The sequence below is a fragment of the Mustela lutreola genome, chromosome 4, assembly GCF_030435805.1.
Source record: "Mustela lutreola isolate mMusLut2 chromosome 4, mMusLut2.pri, whole genome shotgun sequence".
NCBI lineage: Eukaryota > Metazoa > Chordata > Mammalia > Carnivora > Mustelidae > Mustela > Mustela lutreola.
Window position 1 is genome coordinate 166,185,535 of NC_081293.1, and position 25,796 is coordinate 166,211,330.

Consider the following 25,796-nt stretch of genomic DNA (forward strand, 5'->3'; position numbering starts at 1 on the left):
GGATAAATACCAGCGATAAGCCTCCAAGTAAATAATTTGTCTTCCTGTGATAATACTTAATGCAGACATTTTTGGCAATATTACATATTAGTTTAGTGTTTCCTCTAGTCATTATGGGATTGTTGTGTGCAGGTCTAGGACTGCTGTCATTTTGTCCTGCTTTTATTAAATCCCTTGACAACCACAGCTCTTTAAGCTCCACGTTTTTTACTAGCAGGTTTCTTCTGAGGGGACCATGGGTTTCTTCCATTTATTTCCTAGTAAATCTGATTGGTTGATTAAAAACAATAACTCTATCATATAAAATTTTAAATTCTCTATCAGTTAGGTATTTACTCATTCCAATGTGTCTTGTATGCAGGTCCAGGAGTATTGACTGCTTAGCACTCTATATAAAAACTTTCACACACATTGGTCCTTCACTGAGAAAGTTTTAAGATCTTGAGCTAGAGACTAAACCTCAATTGGTCTGTGGACTCCTAGCTCAGGGAGTGGTTCCACTGCACCATGCAGCCTTTCCAAAATTCAGCTTCTATTAAGCCAAGTCAGCACATGCTTAATCTGCTCCCCACTTAGAACCTCAACAGTTCTGAAATTTAATTTTAAAAGCTCTTTTAAAAAATGCATGTAAAATTTGACCTTTTACCTTGAAGGGATGTCTTCAAGATTTTTACTTTTCAGTTAAGGATATATATATTTTTTCATTCATGCACTGTTAATTAGCCTAAATTCTAATGGGAATTAAGCACATAAACCCTTGGCACTTGGTTGAAAGATTAGGAATCATGTGGAGACAGCACTTTTGTATACAGCCTACTTGTAATCCACTCTATAAATGGTTTGTTTTTGTGCCATCTGGCATTGAATAGGTGAGATTCTTGCTGGGGTTTTGTAATGAGTCTTTACTACAGAAGATCATACATACACTGACATTTAGTAAAGAGATGGACTGAATTTTTGGTCCTACTCACAGACTAAGTTCAAAATGGTGTTTTAGTAAAAAGTCAAAAAAGCTCTGGATTGATGCCTACCAACATAACCATCTAACTTGGGTATATACACATATGTTTGATATTTAACTTGCTCTCTTAAGAATTTTGAAACTGCACAGCCTCATGAAGGCAAGATTTCTGTCTATGTTGATTATCTTTATTTCCCTGGTACCTAGAATAGTGTCTGGCAGGTAGTAGCCATTTGGTACTATTAGTGAAATAAATGAATAACAGTTTTTATTAAAAAAAATTATCCGAAGAATTATTTTTTCTTTTACATCTGTTATTCTAATAAATCTCCAAGTATGCATGAAAAGAAATTAAAGAACAATCTCTTTTTTTACTCTCAGGAGTTGTACCATATATGTGGCTGCAATCTTTTCTTATAATATGTTCAGATACTTCTAATGTATAATATGTTTTGGAAAGCCCCAAGTCAACTTAAAAACTCTGCAGTATCAAAATTATTGAGAGAGCAAGTTAAATGCTCCAGTATATGTGTATAAACATGACTTTGAGAATAAGGTTGGCATCAATTCTATGTCCTTCTGATGTTTAACTAAAAAGTCATTCTCAGCATAGTCTGTAATAGGATACAAAAATCTGCACAGTAGACCAAGCTACTGAAACTTAAGGATGAAGGAGTATGAATGCTAAATTCATATTTAACCTGGAGGACTGAAACTTTGTAATGACCATCAGGGTTGCATAGATTCAATGACTTTTAGAACTGAACAGTTACAAACATTTATCTAGTTTTTATGATTTATAAATTAATTTTAAATACATTATTAGAGTGCATTCTAACTTCATTCTATGAGGTATCTATCGTTCTTCTCTTAGTGTAATAAAAAACTAAGTTGAGAGATATAAATAATTAATAGTTATTTGGTGCTTATAATGTGACAGTTGTTGTTCTTTGCATTTATTAACTTATTTGATTTCCTCAAAACCTTATAAGGTAGGTTGCATGATTCATTTTATGGATGAAAAAACTTGGGGACACAGAAAGATCTAATTAACTTGCCCAAGGTCAATGGAAAAGCTGGGATTTATGCTTAAGTGACTTACCTCAAGAAGCAGTAAAATCAGAAACTTGATTTAGATTTTTTTGGCCACTTGGTCTTATCCACTCTCAGTATATCACAGTGCCTTTCAAGTCTAATCCAGTCCTTCCATAGATAGTTAATGTGAGCTATGCATGTAGTTTAAAATTTTCCAGTAGCCAAAATATGAAAGCAGAAAGAAACAAGTAAAACTAATTTTAATAGTATATTTTATTTAAACCAATATATCAAAAAAATATCCAAAATGTAAGTCAACATACAATCAATTCAATAGTATTTTTTTCAATATAATACAATAGTATTAAGAAAACATTTTATATATATTTTTCTCACTGGGTCTTCAAAATCCAGTGTATATTTTATAATACTTACAGTCATCTCTATTTAGACTAGCCACACACTCATGCTTAAACCAGATCCGAGCCATTAAGCCTAAAGGCTTCAGTGGAGATAAGAATAATAAGTCTAGGAAGGTGAATTCTCATACTCAGAATTAATCAGGTACACAATGTCAAGTTGGTGAGCAGACTTGAGAAAAACCAGCTGTCAAAAGTTGAAGCCTGGATGAAGTCTCCACTATCTTGTGTGTGAAGCATGGCTCTGTGGCAGGCCACCCCGACCCCCCATCCCAGCACGGTTTGCTCAGTAGCTGCTTTCTAGACCTCAGACACAGAACCCACTTAGTGCATTTCACCTCCTGCACCTTGACGGCCAAACCAGCGTGTTTCACGCTTCAGGGCAGTACTTGTCAAATACTATTTGTTTATTTATTTACTGTTGCAAAAAGGCTGGAAACAAAAAGATAGAGCCAAAAAGGTCAAATCTCCATGGACCGGGAGCCTAGAAACTCCCTCTTTTCGTGTGCAGATGAAATACAGGGTGCGCTGGAAAAGCATATCATCATGAGGTGCTTCAGTTTGGGAAGAAGTCTGGGATCCTAAGGACGTGTGGTCTTGGGGATATACCCCTACTTTATCACAGATGCTGTGGACTCTCAGAGGCTTACCATGTTATCCTGCGGACTGTTGGGAAACTCACAATAATTCCTGTATTTTTACCCTCAATTCGTTCAAATTCTCCAGGTTGCCAGAGCCAGAAATTGTCTAAAGGTGCATAGAAGTAGAAACCCAAACGAGGAATTTCTTTCATTCCTAATTCCTAAATGAGGAATTTCTTTTATACTATCTTAATAATTACATTACCAGATTCCATAAGATTTGAATTTTAGAGTTGAAGATCTTAAAACATCACCTAACAGTGGTTTTTCAAACTTATTTTTCTTAAGGTAATGTTACAAGTTTTTTTTTTTTTTTTTTTTTTTTTTCCCAGATGAGATCATACTTGAAAGTAACCTACAAACAGATAATAGTGGAGCTGCTCTGGGAAAAGTGGGCCTGGGGGCTGGAGCCATATTCTGTTGGGCTTCTATTGTTTGATTTGGCAGCTGCAAAGGCAGTTCTGTGGAGCCTAGGGGTCTAATTAACACAGGTAAAAAACCCTGAGTAAGTTCATACCCCCACTCCCATTTTTTTTCTTCTTGACAGCAGATGAAAGCCAGAGATTTGCAATTCTAAAATATTTGAATTTATGAAAAATAAGCCCGGGCCTGAGTACTAGAGTGATAGAACAGTCAACAGAAAGAACTGTGATGAGAAAGAACCAAGGGAGGTCAACATTATGCCTGGTTATGGGAATAGAACAAATTCAAGTTTGGCTGGCACACACACACACTAACAGACACATGCATGCATACATACACACACAGACAAAGAGAAATCAGATGAGGCATTCAGTTTTGACAGGAAGATAAGTTTAATTTTAGCAAATGAATATGAGGTGACAGCCATTCACATGGCATCATTTGTAAGTGCTAGTCAGTCTTGAATTGGAATGTGAAAAGTTGGGGCCAGACATAGAGGACTTGTCTGCTTATAATGGAACCCCGGGGGCCACACTGATGGAACTGGAATGGAAACAGAAGGATTCTCTAAGAAGGAGAATTAGGAGAAGGCCAACGCCTGAGACTTGAAGAATCAATGAACATTAAGGCATCAGAAGAGCAAGAGAAACCAGTTAAGAAGATAGTGGAAGAATAGCAGAGAAGTAGGAGGAAAACAACCCAACTATTCTCAGCCCCTCCCCTGCAGCTGCTCCCTCAACAAAACATTAGCCTCTCTTCCTAAGATTAGTGCAGTAGGCTCCTAATTGGACCAAGAATGCATCTTTCTTTCCTTGCTTTTATTAAAAATAAAACATAAATGAAAATTCATTTTATCCATACAATTCTTCATTGTAGTGGAAGGTCTTTAAAATAACTACGGATTCCCTTAAATAGAGTAATTTTCTTCCTCCCTTTCTTCCTTCCTGCCTTCTTTTATTTTTGTTTTTTAAAAGATTTTAATTATTTATTTGAGAGAGAGAGAGCGAGTGAGCAGGGGTGGGGGAGAGTGTGAGTGGGAGGCGGGTAGACGGAAAGAGAAAATTTTAAGCAGAATCTGGTAGAGCCCAGAGCCCCATGTGGGGTTTAATATCACGATCCTAAGATCATGACCTGAGCAGAAACCAAGGGTCAGACCCCCAACCAACTGCACCACCCAGGTGTCCCCTTCTATTTTTTGAGTCCTGTCATTTGAGTACATTGGTGTATAAGCTCTCTTATCAAGCCCAAGGTGGTAGGGGAACCTCTTTTTTGGAGTAGGAGTGCTGCCACGCAAAAAAACCAATATAACAAACATTTTATGCCTATATAGAAAAATAAACCTCTTTTTTGGAGTAGGCCTGTGGCCACTCCAAAAAAATATATATATAACAAACATTTTATGCCTATATAGAAAAATAAAATATAGAAACAAATTTGCAACAGCCATCATAGGATCATGCAGTGTTATTTCCTAGTTTTGATTTTATATTTTTATGGTATTGGTACTAATTTGAATTTTATTTTGATTCTATTTGGTTTTTTTCAGGCTACCAAAGTAGATTATATTTTTTCCTATCAAATCCTTTATTTTGTCATTTAAACCATTTGGGATGTTTTGTGGATAGAGTCCTTCAATCAACCTACAAATATGTATTGAGTGCCTATGGTGTGATAAGCCTCATCTTGGGTGTTTAAGAATAATGCAAAATAAAAAGACAGGTTTTCTGCTTTTAAGACTGCTGTTGTTAGGTTGACATGATTAATTTAATAGATTGCAAGGTAAAACTAAACACTGCTGCTGTTGTTGTTATTTTAAAGATTTATTTATTTATTTTGGAGAAAGAGAGAGCATGAGTGGGAGGGGCAGAAGGAGAGGGAAAGAGAATCGCAAGCAGACTCCACACTGAGCACGGAGTCTGACCCGGGGCTGGATCCCGTGACACTGAAATCATAGCCTGAGCCAGAACAGAGTTGGACACCCAACCAACGGTGCTCCCAAGGTGCCCCCCAAATTAAACATTGTTGTAAGCAGGACCAAACACTGGTCACACAGTTCAACTATGTATGTATTTGGAGGTATTTTTCACCCTTATCCTCTCTCCAGGAAATTTTTAAAAAATATTTTATTTAGTTATTTGAGAGAAAGAGAGAGAATGAGAGAGGAGAGGTCAGAGGGAGAAGCAGAATCCCTGTGAGCAGGAAGCCTGATGTGGGATTCAATCCCAGGACTCCAGAATCATGACCCAAGCCGAAGGCCGTCGCTTAACCAACTGAACTACCCAGGTGCCCTTCTCCAGGAAATTTTATCCATCATTCTCTACCTACTCCCCATCTCAAGAGTCTAATCCCAATTTGGAGTTCCATTTGGAAGTTCTCATTTTTTATTTTTTTTTAAGATTTTATTTATTTATTTTACAGAGAGAAACACAGCAAGAGAGGAAACACAAGCAGGGGGAGAGGGAGAGGAAGAAGTAGGCTTCCTGCTGAGTAGGGAGCCTGATACGGGGTTCGATCCCAGAACACTGGGATCATGGCAGATGCTTAACGACTCAGCTATCTAGGTGCCCCTGAGGGTTCTCATTTTTAGTTAAAGGTGCAGACTTGAAGTCATATTAACATTCACTAGAGGAAGACTTCAAGATGTACAAGAGGCACCATTAACAGTGGAATTGCAGATAGCACAACAATACTGAAGAGTGTATAGCACATAGGCATTTTGGGTTTTGGAAGTCTCCTGCTGGCTTTCCTTAAATCATGTCATCTATCAAGGACCTACTTCTGTCTTTTTTCAGGGTTGGCCCCACCTGTTTGCCAAGGCCTTACTTTGGCTTGTACATTCTTCATTAAAGAGGAATTTTTGACTGAAGTGCCTATCAGTGGAATAGGTGTGTTAGTTAGGTTGACTATTTCTACTCATTTGTATTTTCCTTTACAGACTGAGAAAATGAGGCCCAGGTTAACTTGTGATTTGCCCTGCGCCCCATGATCTGTTTGCTGTGTAGCCAGAACTTGGACTCTTATCTCTTTGACTTCTTGTTCAGTGTTCTTTTCACTATATCACACAGCCTTTCTGAGCTGTGTTTTCATAAACTTCTGTCATGGAGCAATAGCACTGAGGAAACACCTCATCATGTGGTTTGGCACTTATTATTTCAACAATGATTAAGTTAATATTTCTCAATAGTTATCATTATTACTAACCACTAAGAATAATAAATGCAGGGATCAATGGACAAGTAACCCTTACTTTCACTTGTGAAAACTGTAAGAATAATTTTGAAAATGAATATTCAAAAGAACATATGATTTTTCTTATCACATTTATAGACTGCTTGTCATACAAGTGCAGAGTGACTCTGAGCCTTTTCTCTAGTAAGAGGTTTGTCATCTTATTTCCCTGCATAGAAATCTTCCTGAGTGGCTCAGTGGGTTCAGCGTCTGTCTTCGGCTCATGTCAGGATCCTGGGACCCTTGGACTGAGCCCTATGCACCCCCACATTGTCAGGCTCCCTGCTCAGGGGGGAGCCTTCTTCTTCTTCTCCCTATGCCTGCAGCTCCCGCAGCTTGCCCTCTCTTTCTCTGTCAAATAAATAAACAAAATCTTAAAATAAAGAAACTTTCCTTTAAACACCTAGAGTTCAAAGTCTTTTATAATCCTAGAACCCTAGCATTTCTAGCACAGTACTATATAGTAAATGCCTCTAGTTTGGAAAACATGGCTTCTTTAGAGGATCAGAATGACAGACACTTTATAAATGTATTTGTGTACATATTTGTGTCTGCTGAATTATGATCTAGAAGTTAATATTTAAAAATTAATTTCTAGGTTGGAACCATAGGTTCAAAGCATAGGAATGTCTATTTGGCACTTAGCAAGAATGACTTATTTTGCTTATTACAGTATAGTGTTGTCAGTAATGGCAAGGTGATGGAAAGCATTGATAGGTCCAGCATTATTAAATGAACAGATTTTGACTAAGTGATGGCAAGTCTATGGAATGGAATATTATTTGCTTGTTAAAATATCCATGAAATACTTAAATGATTAACAAGAAACTAGAAAACAAAATGGTATGTATGCCCTATTCTAGTTTTGTTAAATTTATGCATGTGGAAGGTGACATACAAAAGTGAAAGTAAAGTTTTACTGAGGGCAGATAAGGGATGGGTCATTTTGTTATTATGCTATTTCATTATTCAGTTTTATTTCATAATATCTTTAGTCAAAAAATAGTACATTACATAGTGGAATAACCAGTTATTTTGACTTAGAACTTGCGGAAAATTTTTTTGTTGTTGTTACCTTGAAGACACTTATCAATTCATTTATCAAACTGTGTAACCACTTCTCTAAGTAACTTGACCTCTCCAAGCCTTAGTGTCTTCATCTGTAAAATGAGAGACTGCAAAGCTCCCATACAATTTGAGAATTAGTTTACCAAGTGGTTGTTCTTTCTATTTCTAGTCACACACCTTATTCATACATAGGCCTCAGGTCTGATCTACTTCTGGTTCATTTCCCAAACCAAAAGTCTGATGACAAAGTCTTCCCTTCATTGGGAATATTTGAAGAGCATGTCACAGGCCAACTACGAGTCCCAAATATGCTTTGAATAATGACAACATCAATAAATTTAAGTCTACAATTTCCCGAGAGAATTATTTTATAGAGGCCCAAATATTTGGATGAACAAGAGGATATGAAAAAAATGACATTTATTGTTTCTTTGCATTTCAGTAATACATGGGTATTAAACTGATTTACTCTTCAGAGGTGGAAAGTCATAGCACTTGAGTGAAAGTCCCAGCAGGACAGAGAGCAGGGTGGAATTACAGAGGGGCTCCATGATAGACCATTCACTATGACTAAAGATGAGAAGGGGAATTCTATTTGGGGCTCTTTATTTGAGAATTATCTTCAGAAATGTAGAAGGACTGGCAGCTCCAGGTATCTTTTCTCCCTTAATTTTTTTTTTTTTTCTGATAAAACCTTCTCACCTGAATGAAATGTGGGCCGGTAGGCCTGAAATGACATCATCTATCATCTAACATCACATGTCACCTCACATCACCTGTAGCATTATCTAAGAACTACATATATGTTGACAACTGTCTTGTGATTACTTCACAGTGGATTTTTTCAATGGATGACATTTAGAGTAAAAATGAATTGTCAACTGCTTTCCAAAATGTAGAGTTCACACATTTGTGTGTAAAAGGAAAACTATCAACCTGTAGTGTTATTAAAAAGCAATAATATTAGCTTCAATATTATACCTCTGTCACCATATAGATCTGTTTATTCAGTGTTACTATTTTAATCTGTTCTTCAGGAGTTTTCAGGCACTAAATTCAATACACAAAGAAAGAAACAAGTATCCACTGAAAACATTTAACAGCAAGGGCAGGGTGTGTGAGTACTAATAAAAAGACACAGTCTTGATTTTAAGGTCAAGATATAGGTGATGGGGTAGAGGTGGATGGAAGGGAAGGGGGGTGGGGGTGAGAAGGGACAGTGAGTATTTAAATAACCATAAAATAAGGTCTCATGAAATACATTAATACAGGTATAAACAATGCACTGCAGATTCTGGAGGATGGATATTATTAACTTCTTTTGGGAAAGGCTTCTTGGAGGAGATGACATTTACAAAGCAAATGAAATATGAGCATAGAAGTATGGCTGGAGTAGAGAATGAGTAAAGAATGAGGAGGAGACTAACAAGATCATACTGTGTTTCAAAATGGTGGATCATTTCTAAACACAGCACTAAATATATATATGTAATGCAAGTTTTTATAGTGTATGTAATAGTGTATGTAATCAGCTAACTAGATTATACGTTAATGCTTATTAAACTCATGTTCCATAATTATTTAGATGTCCAAGAAAATGGTAAAATCTTGCATTGAATCTCAGACCAACCCATGGAAAATCTGAAAGGTTGGTAGAGCTGTACTGAGGACAGGAAGGCCCATACAGGCTCAATGAGAGGAAGGATCCACTGTGTATCCTAGGCTGGGGCATGCCTTTGCTATGTTAATTTTGTATCACATATTCATTCTATAAAAGATTGCGTGAACGATAATTTCTATATGCCAGGCATTGTGCTAGAAGCCAGGAGTATAATAGTGGATTAGCAATTCAGTTCCTGTCCTCACAGAGCTTAGAAGCCTGAGATGGCATTGGGTTTGGTTGAGACAAAAATAAGTCAACAGAGATTCAAATCCAGAGTGGTACGTACCTGATAGGAGATGTAAAGAATGCTAGCGAGCAGAATATGTATTTCAAATAGGAAGGGCCAGGGGTGACATTCTAAAGATGTGTAGTTCAAGCCTAGGAATGTGAACTTGAGGAAACTAGAGGCAGAAGAAGGAACATGTAGACCTAGAAAGCAGGGGAAGTAGGGAAAATGAGAGAGAGAGAGAGAGGGAAAAGGGAATACACATGGTACTTTCTAGGAAGTGAAAAACCATATGCCTGAAAGCGAGAGTATAAGGTAGGTTGAAGGTCATGGACACAGATTAGACTAGAGAAATAGAGGTCCTGGTTATTGTGTTGAGAAAAGATCACAGAGGGTTAAGATGGGAGGTCAGAAGACCAGCTAGAGTGCTGCTGTGGATCTCATCCACATCATGATGGTGATCTGAACTTGGGTAGGAGCCATGAAGATGGAGAGAAGTGGGTGAATCCTAGGCACAACTTGGAGATGGATTCTGTAAGACCTAGGTGTGGCTTGGAGGTGGAGTATGAGGGAGGAAGGTGCTATGCATGCTCTCAACTGTCTGTCGCCGCCAGCAGGAAGATTGTTCCTGTTAGCTGAGTTCCATTGGTAGTGCCAGAAAAGACTTAGCTCACAAAACTGCAAGGTTGCTTCTTTCTGGATACTACCAGGCCGACATCAATTAGTGTGTGGGATGTTTGCTTTGAGTGGGAGTGTCAGGGCTACGGTTTGTTTTTATTCTTCCTTCTTGAGACAATCCCTAATCATACTCGTTCAGTACAGAAAATGAGCTTCACCCGCTTCACTCAATTGAAATCCAAAAATGTACCAAATGACTAGGCTTACGGTTTTCAGTGAGAAGTTCAAAGAGGAAATCAGCTCCTTGAGCTGACGAGTGAAAATGGGTAATTACAATATTTTTAACACATTAGACTTTATTAGTTTTGAAATTAGTAAACCTCCTTTTATGGAACCACAAAATCTAATCACTAGGAAAACTTTCAGAGATTACTGAAGAAATCGTGTAGGTTAAATTATTGGCTCAAGGACAATTGCCTGGTAGTTTATTTTTTTCTCTCTAAATTGCAGTGATGATTCTTGAAAAATGTTGATTAAACAAGGGAAAGTGGTCATATGTCATCATAGGATCCATAAAATTGTTTTATGTTGCTATCGAAATGCTCTGGTAATTTTTGTGGTAAAATGAAAGGGTTGTTCTGACAAATAATCTGAAATAGAATATGGTATACTTTCTGTTCTTGGTGATCATGCCTGCTTTTAAATTCTTTGTTAAGTGATTCATGCACATTTATCCAAAGCATAATTATCTTGATTAATATTGAGAAATATGATATTTATAATCCCAATGTTTAACAAAGTGCTACATGATTAGCCCTTTAAAGATAATTAACCCTCTTGTATATAAAATTTCATAATTTCATTTCAGATTATCAAGTGCCAACTAATATTTTCAAAATTTTAATCACCCATATATAATGGACTCAGTGGAAATATGTGAGAGGGTATCATAGCTCTGATCCTACAAATCAGTGGAAAACTAAACCACATTTTAGTATTTTGCAGCAATCACATTTTTCTGGTCTTCTCCTTTTGCATTTAGTTGTTAGATGTCTACTATTTAATCACATAAGTGATTTAGAAAAATGAAGCTATTAAAAATAAAAAAAAAATTTAAACATGTTATTCCATACACACATTTACTTATTTGACCCTGTCCTTACCTAAGAATAAAAATTCTGTCTGGGTTCAGGAAGTCTAAATAAGGGCTCCCTCTCTACTCCCTATCACAGGAAACAAACATTGAACAAATTTTATGTTGCTTATATGTTGATGACTTCCAAGGAAATGAGAACTGTCAGAGCACTTTTCCTAGTGGAATATAGACCCAATTTGCTATTTTCCTGAACAAGCAGAACCAAATTCCTGTATCTCTTTAAATGAAGAAGCAGTTACTACTAAGCGTTGTCAATTAGTAAGGACCTATGGTCAACCCATTGGGAATTACGAAAACAGAATCAATTCTTTTCTTTCTTTCCCTTCAAAATTTGGGGAAGCTTTAGGGAAGCCAAATTTTCTTTTATTCACAGATGTCTTTGAGTTTCATCAGTTTGTAAGCCTACAATGGTAGAAGAAAAATTATGATAAAAAAACAAATACTCAGAGAAAACGTCAAAATTAAAATATAATGACTGCTAATATGGGATTTATATCCTATATAAATATAAAATTGATGCTTATCAAGTAGTTATTTTCCCCCATGTCTAGAAAATATCTCCAAATTCCAGTAATAATGACCTTAGGCATGCCAAACCTTTCACGCTTATTATTTCATGTATTCCTCATCTATCTATGAGGAAGGTACTGTTATCATCCCCATTTAACAGATAGGGAGACAGAAATTTAAAAGCTGTGACTTGCCAAAGATCATTTTTTAAGTGGTGGAGCCTGGTTATCTACATCTGTTGGATTTCAGAGGTTAGGCTCTTCACCCCTGTTATGATACCACAAAGAGAGTTTTTGAGTCCTTGGGAGAGAGATGGTTTGTACACAGAGAATTCTTCTCCCTTCATTATGTGTCTCAGGCTGTACAGCTACATTATCTTTCCTATACCCAAAGTTGGAAATGGCATTTTGTCAAGCTTCTGCAGAGCTTAGAAAGCCTTTAAGAGGGTAAAGGTGCACGTGATGTTTAGCTTTTGAGATTTCCTGGGCCTAGTTCCTTCACAGTTGGTACATTTGGTATTACATCTTTTTTCATACCAGTTTTTCAAGAAGCTGTCCTCACATTCTTGTTGCTGAGACAAAATATGGATACAGCTCACTTTTTTCAAACTTCACCTGCACTCCTGCATTCTTCATTGTTAGTCATACTCCCTAACTGAGGTTACTGAGTAAGAACAGAAATAAATAATATGATGGGTGGGTGAAGATGGGAGGGCAGATGTGGATCACAGGACAAAGGTCTATTAAGGGAAATATCTTGAATCAATGCTTTACCTGGCATTTTCTTTTTTTCTAAAAAATTCACTCTTTAAATATGCACTGAGGAGACTTCTGCTTCCAGGAAGATGGGAGTAGACATACTTTTTCCTATGCCTTTCACTAAATACAGCTAAAAACCCTGGAACAAAAGAAGATTCTGAAAGGAAGGGTACCTGGGTGTCTCAGTCAGTTGGGTGACTGACTCTTGGTTTCAGCTCAGGTCATGATCTATAAATAAATAAATAAATAAGTTTCTGAAAGGTGGAAAGAAGGCAGATCAGCTAGGACCTCAGGACCAGAAGACAGTCATAGTAGTGCATTTTCTGGATTTTCTTTTTCCTCATAGGTCTCTGACTAGGTACTAGGTACTCTGAACCTGGCAACCCAGAAACGCCAAAGGCCATGGGCCAGTGGAGACCATGTAGAATGTCTGGACCTTACTTTCGGGGTCACTAGAGGGCATGTGGGACACAGTAATGAGGTGTTGCTGGGACCTCTATCTGGCAGTAAGGAAGCAACAACCTCTCTTGCCCCAAGGCAACACTGGCAGAGAAGGCCTGCTAAAATACAACCTTCTAAGATGAGCCAGCTTTTTAATATGATACCCCAAATGTCCAGGTATTTTTTTTTTTTAAAGATACTATTTATTTATTTGGCAGGCAGAGAGAGAGAGGAAGGGAAGAGGGCTCCTCGCCAAGCAGAGAGCCCGATGCGGGACTGGATCCCAGGACTCTGGGATCATGACCTGAGCCGAAGGCAGAGGCTTTAACCCACTGAGCCACCTAGGCACCCCAAATGTCCAGGTATTAATGGAAAATCATTCCAAGGAAGATCTCAACTTGAATGGGACAAGACAATCAACAGATGCCAATAAGATGTTAGAATTATGAGAAGCATTTTGAAGCAGCCATCATAAAAGTTTAATCAACAATTATAAACATGCTTGATAAATGAAAAAATAACAAATCTCAGCAAAGAGATAGAAGCTACAAAGAAAATCAAATGGAAAATTTAAAACTAAAAACTACACGGGCGCAATCAGTGAACTTGAGGATAGAACATGAGAAATTACCCCGTCTGAACAGCAGAGAAAAAATACTGAAAAGATAAAAAACCTAGGGATAAGTGAGACTAGAACAAAAGATTCAACAACTGGGTCACTGGAGTCCCAATAGGAAAGGAAAAAGTGGATGGGGCTAAAAGAGTCTTTGAAAAAATAATGGCAAAAAATTACCTAAATTTGGTAAAAGACATAAACCTACAGGTTTAAGCAGCTAAGCAAACCCCAAACAGGGCCCAAACATATTCATGCCAAGCCACATTATAGTTAACCTTCTGAAAACAAAGAACAGAGAAAAAATCTTGAAAGCAGCCAGAAAGAAGTGATGCAGGAAACACACCGATTTTGGGTGTTAGAGGAATGGGTAGGTTACCAGCACTTCTTGTTGATTTCAATTATTAGTCTTTTGTCTTTGTAAGTGAACTTAACTGAGCTAACATGTACAGAGCATTTACCAGACATCTGTGAATTATGCTGGCACTTGAGGGACATGTGTCAATCTCATTCCTCCTATAACTGCTCCACAGCAGATGTTATCCATCAGAGCAAATCAAGAAATTCCAGAATTTGGAAGAACCTCAAAAAAAAAAAAAAAAAAAAAAAAGACAAGCACAGAAATTTTAAATTCGGGATTTCTTCCTGGGCTTCAGCTCTGTGAGCTACTTGAAATTAATCTAAAAATCCCAGCATGTATGTGCATTTTTCCAATGGAAAGGATCAGTTTTCATCAGATTCTCAAAGGAACTGGTGACCCTAAAAAGGTTAAGAGCCACTGTTAAGTTTCTCTTCTTTTCAGAACAGAAAGGATAAACCATATAATGCAACCTAGGTAAAAAAGAACATAAAAATAGAGAAGGTATTCCTCAACCTATCTGTCAAAATTCCTGAATACTACCTCATAATTCTCTACTTTTAAGGGAAAAATAAGAAAATGGCAGTTTTCTAGTTCCTTCTAGGCACTTCAGGAAATACATCATTCATTAAAGAATGTTTGCCTGTAGCCTTATTTCGATCATTTTAAAAATAGTACCTGACTAATGCACTGTGATTTAGAGTGTGCTTTAAGTTTTATTTCTCCCAATGCCAATGAAAAAGTTCAGATGTATAAGGAAGAAGGAGCAGCCTCTCTATGCCAGTATGAATGGGCTGGTTTATGAGCTAAGACAAACTATTCTACAATCTGCTTTCCTTTTTCCATCTTTCAAAAAAAGGGGGGGGGACATATAAAATTAAGTTCTACTAATTACACAATGTGTAACTGCCAACTTATCTGAACAAAAAAATGTTAGTGCATTCTCTTGTGAAAAAATAAAACAGCTACAACAAAAACAGATCTATTCAGTTTCTGTTTGTATAGCTGTCCCTCACTTATTGTACCCTCTACCCAACCCCTTCATGCAAGCCAGGTGGGCTCACCTGCAGGACCGCACTATAAACAGAATTTTTTGGTTGCTGCTGCCTGTTCTTCAATCAAAATTAAGACTCCCAATGTCACCTGGAGAGCTAGAGATTGGATAATGCATTATTTGAGTAAAAAACTTGATTGCCTGCTTTCATTAGGACCCTCATATAGTCTGATTTACTCAGACTATTCTCTGCTGGTTTATATCTACAGAATCAAAAGAATCATGAGGGCCTTCTGTTAAACATAGAATTCCAGGCCCCAACTTAAAATTACCACAATGCAACTAGGAGAAAGGTTTGGAAATCTGAAAATTTTTTCAAGTCCTTCAGGTGACTGAGTTCAAACAGTGTAAAAAAAGTCTTCTTAAACTTGAAAATGCACACAAATTACCCTGGGCTCTTGAAACAAATGCAGATTATGATCCAAATGGTCTGGAAGGGGTCAGAGATTCTACATTTTGGACAAGTCCGCAGATGATATTGCTAGTTTGGGACATTTTGAGATCAGAGATGGTATGTTTCGTCTGGTTAGGGTGTCAATCAGTGTAGGCTATTACCTTTTCCTTCTGTATCTGTGAATTCTCTATCAGGGACTTCTACCTCGAAACTGCCCATTTCTCATTTATCACTGACAGTGTTACTATAAGCTAGTGTGATCACTTTAGGTAAGGCACTGCCACTTAGCTGGCATAAAAGTCCATACAAAGATAAAAACAACCTGAAATAAACAGAAATGAACATCACACATTAACTTAAAACATAACAGTTTATATTTAATATAGTACTTCTCATCATGGAGATATTATTCAGTTAATATAAAGGTTTTTTTTGTAACATTAAATCTCTTCCCCATTTCAATGTCAATATAAAGTATTTTTTTACATTAAATATTCTCTAAATTTTAACATCAAATACACTGAATACATTTTTATTACCTTCTCCACCAAAGAAATAAAAATTTTAATTTCTGACTATATTTGATTTCTAAATACAATATTAAGTTGGGAATTAACAAAACAAAAATCTAATAAAAATATGAAAAAGACTCCTCAATGATGGAGGAACTGGCAATTTCCTAGGATTCTGGGCAAGGGTTTCCTTGTTCCTACTTCATGCACTTTAAGAATTCTGAGAAACTATGAAATAATGTGTAAATTTCAATCATCTGACTTCTTTGACCCTTTAACTAACATATATGAATTATAGACTGCTTTTTTTCAGTGCACTATTTTTTGTAGGTCCCCCCCCCCATTTAACATATATTAATTTGTTCCCATTTACAGGGAGACAAGAATGTGAAAATACCATGTTTCTTGGGAACTTTTAGACTTTAAAGCTCAGTTTTTAACCTCAGTAACACAAAGGTTTTCCGGGCAAGGTTCGATGCAGAAGGCCCATCACAATCACATCTGTCCATTCCTCTTTCGTGCATATACCCCCAAACAAGCACAAATGCCTGTAATGCTGAGAGCCACCCCTAGCAAGAGAGCGATTGCATCTCCAGCTTCTACTGCTTCAACAACTGGCAGCACCAAAAGCAGTGAAATGAGGACCAAGAGCAACTGTGTTGAAACTGAGGTCATGATGTTGGGATCTTCAGGTATCTGGATCTCGAGGACTGAAGGTTTCTGGAAATCAAACGAAGAAACAAAAAGGAATCATTAAAAATTCCCACCTTTTCAAATGACAGTATGAATACATAAATAACAATCCGCACACCTTTTAAATTTAAGTTTCTGACCCATATTCTCATTTTATGGTAGAAAAAATAGGTTAAGTTTATAAAAGGTATTTAAGGATGGTCATTTGAGGCTCATCTTCTTTCCATGTTAATTCCTTGACTCCAGCAATTTTTCCACACTCTTTCATGCCAACACCGTGTGACTCAACTAAGCAAACTGAACAGAACATATTAAGAACAAAGAGAAAACCTGCAAGACACTCGGAAATTTAAAATATCCCAGTGAGTAAAAATTACATTTCCTTAGGATTTCTCCCATCCAGGAAATGCAGACAAATCTAACAAAAGTCACGCCAACATGTAAGTCTGTGAAGTTGTGGGGAATTAGTAAAACTTACCAAAAAAAGAAAAAAAAAATTACGTATAATCCTCTCTGATTCGAAATCGTTCCTTCCTGGAGTTCCGGATCGCTGAGGCTAAGAGGCTTCACGTGACAGAGCCTATTAATCAGAAGAGGGTAGGATTTAAGAATTATTCACCATCACCATCATCAGCATTATTATTATTAAAGAGACAGCCACAGTCAGTGCAGAGCGAAGAGGTCGTAGGGGAGAGAGAGGAATGTCTTAATAACTACAGAAAACAGTTTGTTCAAGCAGGGGAACTAGATTTAAAGTTGGTCAGTTCGCCCGCCCAGGAAAATCTAAAAATAAATCAAACCCCGAGACAAGTTCGTGCCAGGACTTGAGATTAAGATTTTAAAAAGAATCCCTGCTTTGTCGCGGCGAGGTGCAAATATTAACCCTGTTCTACAAATACACTGAAGCAATCTTAAGTATCCTTTGGAGACGAGTTCCTACATTACCTTCCCGGAAGCAGCCATTAGAGGAATGGCGAAGAAGGCGGGGTCTCCAAACTACACTTCCCACAATCCCCGCTGCGGTCCACTCACGGGATGCGCCGGCGCGCTCCCCTGTAACTGGCTGAGAGAGTGACGGGCTGCGCGGGGGATGAGGAGGAGCCAGCCTGAGAGGCTTCCTCGCGCCAACATTTTACCGGTAAAGTGGTTTAGTGTATTTGTACAAACGCTCTCTCAAAAATGAGATAAAGAAATGACAGCAAGTGGCTTTTCCCCTATTTAAGGTTTTAAGCGACACAAATAGTTCTGTCTTTTTTTCGACTGAAATGACACAGCCGCGGAAGATACCACCCGAGGACAGCCATCCGTTTCAGACCGATTTAAACTAGCGGCTTCCAACGTTCTGGAGCAGGGAATCCCCTGTCACCATCTTCCAAATGAGCCTTGTGACGTTTTGTTCATTCCCTTTAAGCAATGGGGAAAACACGTTTAATTAAAGGTTTTGAAAAAAAATATTAAGACCATTTGTAGGGAAACACAAAGTTCAGGAAAAATGGTTTGTAGGAAGATCTTTTTTATTCGGGTTCTGGAGTTAGGGGAATCCCCATTACCTCAAGAGTGCAGTGTCTGTATGGTACACTTAGTGATTTCTTCTCAATCATGTCTTTATGATACCGCACTAGTTGCCCCCAACTATTTATGAAAAGATGTGAAATTACTACTTTTTTTTTAAAAAAAAGATTTTATTTATTTATTTGTCAGAGACAGAGGGAGAGAGAGAGAGTGAGTACAGGCAGACAGAGAGGCAGGCAGAGGCAGAGGGAGAAGCAGGCTCCCTGCCGAGCAAGGAGCCCGATGTGGGACTCGATCCCAGGACGCTGGGATCATGACCTGAGCCGAAGGCAGCTGCTTAACCCACTGAGCCACCCAGGCGTCCCAGAAATTACTATTTTTAAGTCATAAGTGAATTATTTGCCTATGTGAGTCAACCCTTTCTAAAAGGCACCCCTGAACTCCAATATCTGTGCAGTCCTTAAATGAAACTTCTAGTCACACCTAGCTTTCTGTACTCCCTTGTACTGATTCAACAATTTATTTAGCAGCCTCAGATAGTAAGTTATTAGTGATGTAGGTTAAGGATAAAGTCACCGCTCTGTCAGAATCAGTCAGTCTCTCAGAGCAGATGCACTCGGCTCAGTGCCCATATCTCGTACCTTATCTTTTTTCATAAATGTTACTAATCTCTCTAGACTGACAGCAAAGGTTTACATTCTTGTATCCTAACAGGCACCCAGCAGTAAAGTTGGCTAATCGTAATTATTTGAATAAATACACGTGCCAACAACATGAGGCAAAGAAGTACCAAATAAACCAAACCAAAGTCTCTTGCGTGTTGGAAGTCTGAGGCTAACTACACCATTATATTGTTAGCGTTGCTTCTCTAAATTTGATTGTTTTAACAAACGTCTGTCTTTGCCTCATTTGCTTTGAGCTTTTAGTTTTCTGCCTTTCCAATCAAGTAGATTTGAAATATATTACAAAATATTATCTTGTATTTTAGTGTGAACATTTTTTGGATTTTATTTTCCCCTTTATGTTTATTTCAGTTAGATAAAGTCAGCAGAGACTGCTTTAAAGTTAGTGTTATTATAGGCTTGTTTCTAAGTGTGTCAACATTGAAGATAGTGGTTTGAAGTTTGAAGAGTCTGTGGAGGGTAGAATGCTTTTTCTTTAAAATAGTAAGATGTCAATTAATGATCCGAATCATCTGAAACAGAGTGTCAGAAGTTTGTGCAGAAGTGTTTTGGGCCCAAGTAGTTTTAAAATAAAGTTGATTAGCTTTCTCTAACTAGCACTCACCCCATTCAGACAATTTAATAAATGTATTGCTGTATATGCTTTCGTGCGCCTTATCCCAGGCCTAGTATCCAAGCTGTATGGTATGCTAGTTCTCAGCTTTTTCTTAACTACCCTCGTGATTAAAAAAATTAATCACGTATTCCTTTGCTTAAAACTATCCAGTTTCAACACATTAAGCTGAAGTCCAGACTCTTTATCTAAACTCACAAAACTCTATACATTCTGGCCTCTCTGCTTCTCTGATACCAGTCCATCACTCTTCTATGCCTATTCGATTCTAATCACATTCACCTGTTTGCTATTTCTTAAACATGCGAATTTTGTTGTTTCCTATTGAATTTGCCCTTCTTGGTGTGTCTGCCAGTAATACTTTTCCTACGGACATTTTAATGGCTGTTTTCTCAAGGTTCTGCTTAGATGTCATGTTCTTCCCTGAGCACCTCACAAAAGATATCTCTCCTGTTACAGTCTATCCACTTTCTTGCCTTACTTTTTCTTCATAGAGTCTATCACTGAGATTATATTATTTATGTATTTGTTTATATGTGTAGTGGGTAAACAAATACAGTAAACTGAAAATTCCATAAAGGACAAGAAATATTCCTGTTTCATTCATACTGAGTTCCTAGCTACTAGAACAGTGTCTAGCATGATAGGTACTTAGAAGGTATTTTGTGAATCAGTGAACATTAATATAAGACTACAATTTGATTAATATTTACTTACCTTTATAGTGTTCATGGTAGAAACTACCTTATTTGTAGGATTGGCTTTTGGGCCAAGTATGAAGATACCTGATGATCTAGACTGAGCTTACTTTGAGTCTTCATTCAAAATTTGGTCTTACATATTTAACCATAGTATTATTAACAAGAATTTACATTTATGTACCTATAAGATATAGTAGCATCTAAAACAAGAACATACTTTGTTTAGGAAGCTGTTTATAATGTCCCTACTTAGCTCCTCTATCCACTTGAAGCATCAGGATTTTGACAACAAAAGTAGATTAAGTCTACCTGGATCACGTGTTTTTTTCCTTAACAATATTGGAAAGGTTCACTTTAAATACTTCTTAATATTGGATGAGCAAAATTGACATTTTTGGTGAGAAAGTGCTTTATTGTGCAGACACAATACTTCAGGATGTTTAGCATCCCTAGCCCATGCCCACTAGATGCCAGTAGGATCTCCCAGGCACAAGGACTGGCCTCACAGCTGCCCTCACACATTGCTAAATACTCTTTGGTTGTAGATACTGTCCCTAGCTGAGAAACACTCCAGATTTCATGAACAAAATGAAGGGTATAGTTGAGAATGGAATAAAACCGAACAGCAAAGAGTTTGCACACATGGGTGTATGTGTATATACACACACAAACATATATACAAACACTCTAACACTGCAGGGTCTTCATAATTTAGATCCTCCTCCTTTAAATATACTGGCTTTATGTTTTGTGTTATTTACATATTCTTTTCTTTTTCCTGTTAGCAGCTCTACCAGATAGGTTCCACTGGTCATTTTCTTATAGCAACACTGATATGTGGATTGAAATGAGATTTCTGCTTTTATATCTGCCACTCATCTTAGTCTTTAAGCTACAGAGAGCTAGTATGATATAGTGTAAGGAATATTAGTTTTTTCCCTTGGTAGCTTTGTGGATTTGGGTATTTATTTACTCTCTCTGAGGCTCAGTTTCCTTTTACAAAATATGTTGTGAGAAGATTAAAGAAATATTTTTAAAATGACTGAAAAAGTGACCAGAGATCAATACTCCTCAACTCCCCCTTTAATTGTATTTCTAAATCTCTGGCTACTGGTTAAAAGTTAGGGCTTCTGGGTTAGACTGCTTGATCAGAATTCTACCTCTGCTGCTTACTAGCTGTATGACAATTCTAAACCTTATAAGACTCAGCTTACCTATCTATAAAATTGGGTATAGTAGTATCTACTTGTTATATATAGTAGGAGGATTAAATGATCTAGTTCCTGGAATTAGTAGCTGGCATATAGTAAGCCTTCATTGAATATTAACCATTTAATTTGCTACTTTTTTTAAAAAATGATTTTATTTATTTATTTGACAGAGAGAGAGAGAGAGATCACAAGTAGGTAGAGAGGCAGGCAGAGACGGGGGGAAAGCGGGACTCCATCCCAGGACCCTGAGGTCATGACCTGAGCTGAAGGCAGAGACTTAACCTACTGAGCCACCCTGGTGCCCCTAATTTGCTACTGGTTGCTTTTAATCAAATCCCTGAAATATGAAGTCTTTAGGGTGTGGTTTCTCTCCATTGTGAATGTGTTCTTCTGCATAGTAAATAGCAAATGCTTGTGGAAACGTTGGATGCAGGCACATTTTAGGCACCCTAGGCTTTGGGTTGAGGGCTAACAAGAAACAGTCTCCAAACTCTAAATCTGTGGTAGTTGTGATAAAAAAGCATCCAGTTGTTGCCTTGATGGCATTTTCTATTTAACTATTTCATATTTATTGGGGGTTATATTTATGTTTAAAACATATTCTCCACCTAGCTGGTGGTACATCATTAATTCATTATATTGAGTCCAAGAAATTTAGAGAAAAATGGTTAAGAGGGCCTTAATATAGGTGAATCATTTGGCTTGAATGATCTCTTGGATAACCTCAACAAAACCCAACAACAAACAAGCGCTCTTAATGCCTTTTGAATTCTGTTTCTAATTACAGTAGCTGATCTGTAACTCTGCACTGCTTTCCCCATAAACTGCAGCAAAGTAAAAGGCAGTATTAGAAGCTTTGCTGAAAGGGAATTATAATAATTGAGACTCTGGACTCAAGAGGAATGTATTACTTTTGATAGGTTGTTATGGGATGATTAATTGCAGGTTTTGTAGGACAGATAGAAATTCTTTTATATTATGCTTGAGAGATGGCACTTCACACAGTGGTTGAACATGGTACTAAGATTTTTACCTTACTCACTTGGCTTCAGTAAGGTTCCCTGTCTGAAGAAGACAAATATTATTCTTCTTGTAACCCTTACTTAGAACTTGTTTGCTTGCACTCCACAGATGAAAGGGCTATTTATTTTGTCAAATAGCTTACAAAAACAAACAAACAAACAAACATGATTGTTTCTTTTTAAAGTTTGACTTATAAGTCAAAGGTCATTATAAATGGTTTTCATTAGCTTATGAGATACACTGTAATTGGAAATGTAGACCCAGGGGTTACTAGTATTAAATGATGTAGAGGCAGGGACTAATTTCTGGAATTCAATACATATAATAATCTCTTCTACTCCTTTGACCCAAACTTTTTGATTTTTTTATATGCCAAAAAACCATCCTAATGAACTATTATTATCTAGCTATAATTCAGATGTAGATATTTTGTCTAGGTCATAGACCAGGACAATAACTGCCATATTGTATGTATGCAGTCCCTTTTCTAGAAGAGACCATCATTTCCTTAGCAGTGCTAGAGAGATGAACAGCTTCTTCTGTGCCCAGCATCTGCCAGCAAGAAGTTCTCCTTGTGAATATATTTGGAAGCCACATGAACCACAATTCTTCTGAAGCATTACCATATTCCATTTTCTCCCTCAAGCTGTCTGAATGCTCCTGCAGGCTTCTATATAGTTCCCCTTTAGCATTAAGTATCTAGGGTTATAAAATCCAGAATTTAGTTTTTCAGTTCAAGAGGAGCTAAGCCTATACCACCCTTCACTAAAATAGATACCACAGATAGCCAATAATATTCAGAGACAAAGAACATTATTTTAGTCACTTATCTGAGTGGTAGAGGGCAAAATTTACCAAGCCAGATGTTACCAAGAAATGGTTTCAGAGAAGAATGGAAAAATGGTTCTGCTGATAAAGATTAGAAGTGAGTCATTGGTAGGCCCTGAATTAAGACACTTCTGGTATTCATCAGAAGAAGCACAATGGGCTGACATTGGGGTTTTGCAGTGTGTGTGTCAGGGAATTCATAAAAATCCAGCGTTTCTCATTAGTAATTGAGCCAAGCCAGGTGAATAGAGACATTTTATTGGAGCTTCACAATTTAAAAAGACCAACCCAGAGCAGGTCAGTATTTCCCATCTATAATAGGACATTTATCACTGGGATCATTACATTAGAGCTAACTAATCATTAGGCTAACCGGATGGGAGAGGCTGTACTTTCAAGAGCTGTGCAGCCACTGCAGGAAAAAATACCTGCTGAGGCTAAACTGATACCAGCATCTTTCAGAGGTATTTGGGCAAGCTGCAGTTGTCACTGTTGACATGGTTCCAGGCACCATCTAGAGCCCATTATAGATGTGGCCCTCACTTCTACCCATGAGCCTCTGTAATCTGTGGATTCAATTATACACACGTCTGTGGTGTCCAGGAAAATAACCCCTCCACAGATCCTGGCAGATTCAAATTTTACCTACACAGCTAGGCTTCCAGGAGTAGGTTAAGAATTCTTGGATGAGACAAATTTATAGTTTTGAAAAGTTGTAAGGTTATCTCTTTATTTAGCACTTTATTCACTATGGTATTGGACTGATTAAGAACATTGTCTTTGGAGATGCCATTGACGGGCCCCAGATTTATCTCTCCACTTACTAATTCTGTGAGTTTGTACAAATGGCCTACCTAACTTTTTAAAATATTTTGCTCCTTAAAATAATTCTCTGAAGCAGATAGTATTTTATATCCTGTTACAGATATGGAAATTGAGACATTGCTAAGTAATTTATCCAAGGTTATGTAAGTAGTGAGTGGTAGAGTCAGAATATGGACCTAGGAAATCTCACAGAGTCTGTACTATTAATCATTGCTCATGTGCTTAAAAAAATTTTTTTATGGGGTGGGGGAAGAGAGAGAGTGGGATAGAAAATAGAAAGCGAAAGAGAGAGAGAGAGAGAAAGGGGAAGAGGACCAAAGGGAAAGGGGCAGAGAGAATCTTGGGTATGATCCATGCTGGGCGTGGATCCATCTTGCAGCCCTGAGATCATGACCTGAGCTGAAATCAAGGGTCAGACACTTAACCAAGTGAGCCACCTAGGTGGCCCTAAAAAATTTGTAATTAAAGTATAGTTGATGTAAAAACCTATATGCTTTTATATGGAAAATGTCCACAGGATCAAACACCATTTTAATTTTCTTTGAAATAAGGTGCTCTAGTGTTGCTTAGGAAACCTAACCATGGTGAGTCATTGAGGAGTTGTTGGTGTTTGTATATTCTTCTCTAGGCCCTAGTTTGGTGAATGAGTGAGGACCATTATTTACCTAATTTGTCAATTGATTTTGACTTAGTTTAAATAAATATGTATGCAAAAGTTTTTTTTTTTTTTAATTGAAGTATGTCTAACTCAGGCTGAGAAGCACACTTACTGATAGGTACAGATATGACATGTCAGAGAATATAGATTGTGATGTGTTAGCAAATCTCAACTATCATAAAACTACTGAAGTCCATATAATGTATAGAACTCAAAAAGAAAGAGAAGAGAATGAAAAGAAGCTTTTGAAAATCTTTTCTTACAGGTCAGAAACTTAAACTAGTCACTGTCAAAGTATAGAGAAGTTATTAACAATTTAGTATATGCAGTTCATAAGGAAATATTAATTCCTCTGTATAGACCAGGTATTCATTATGATTAAGAGCTAGTAACTGGAAACAGCATATAGAAACAGCATAAAATTAAAAATTACAGATAGAAAATGCAAATAACATAAGAGAATGAATTATGCCCCAATTGGTCTTAGCTTGATTTCCCTTGAATCTGGAAATTTATAAAATTTACATCTGGAAATTTTCTGAGTAAATCACTCATTTTTCAGACCCTGAATTTCTTCTTTAGATATCTCAATTTGTTCATTTGATAATGCCTTTTTTCTAGAGTCAATTTATACATGATAGAATAAAGGGCTGGAATTTTTATAGTAAGGAATAGTTAGGAGGTGGTGACTTTAAACTGAGCTTGGAAACTTGAATGAGTATCTGAACATTTTATGAAGATATTTGTTATGAACTTTCAGTTGACATATTGTGATTGGTCACTTTTAGTTTTTTTTTTTTAAGTTTATTTATTTAAATAATCTCTATACTTATCATGGGGCTTAAACTCATGACCCTGAGATCAAGAGTTGGATGCTCTTCTTTTTTTTTTTTTAAATTAAATTTTATTTTTTTATTGTTCCAAGAGTCATTGTTTATTTTATTTTTTTATTTTCAGCATAACAGTATTCC

General features: G+C 37.1%; 1 protein-coding gene across 1 annotated transcript; it reads right to left on the minus strand.

Moving 5' to 3' along the window:
* Positions 1-15,922: 15,922 nt before the first annotated feature.
* SMIM30 (small integral membrane protein 30) lies at positions 15,923-17,814 on the minus strand. Its single transcript, XM_059171617.1, has 3 exons — positions 17,717-17,814; positions 17,250-17,351; positions 15,923-16,798 (listed from the first exon to the last, which is right to left on the minus strand). Exon 3 carries the CDS (start codon positions 16,751-16,753, stop codon positions 16,574-16,576), a length of 180 nt encoding a protein of 59 aa, XP_059027600.1. The 5' UTR covers positions 16,754-16,798; positions 17,250-17,351; positions 17,717-17,814; the 3' UTR covers positions 15,923-16,573.
* Between the last annotated feature and the right edge of the window lie 7,982 nt (positions 17,815-25,796).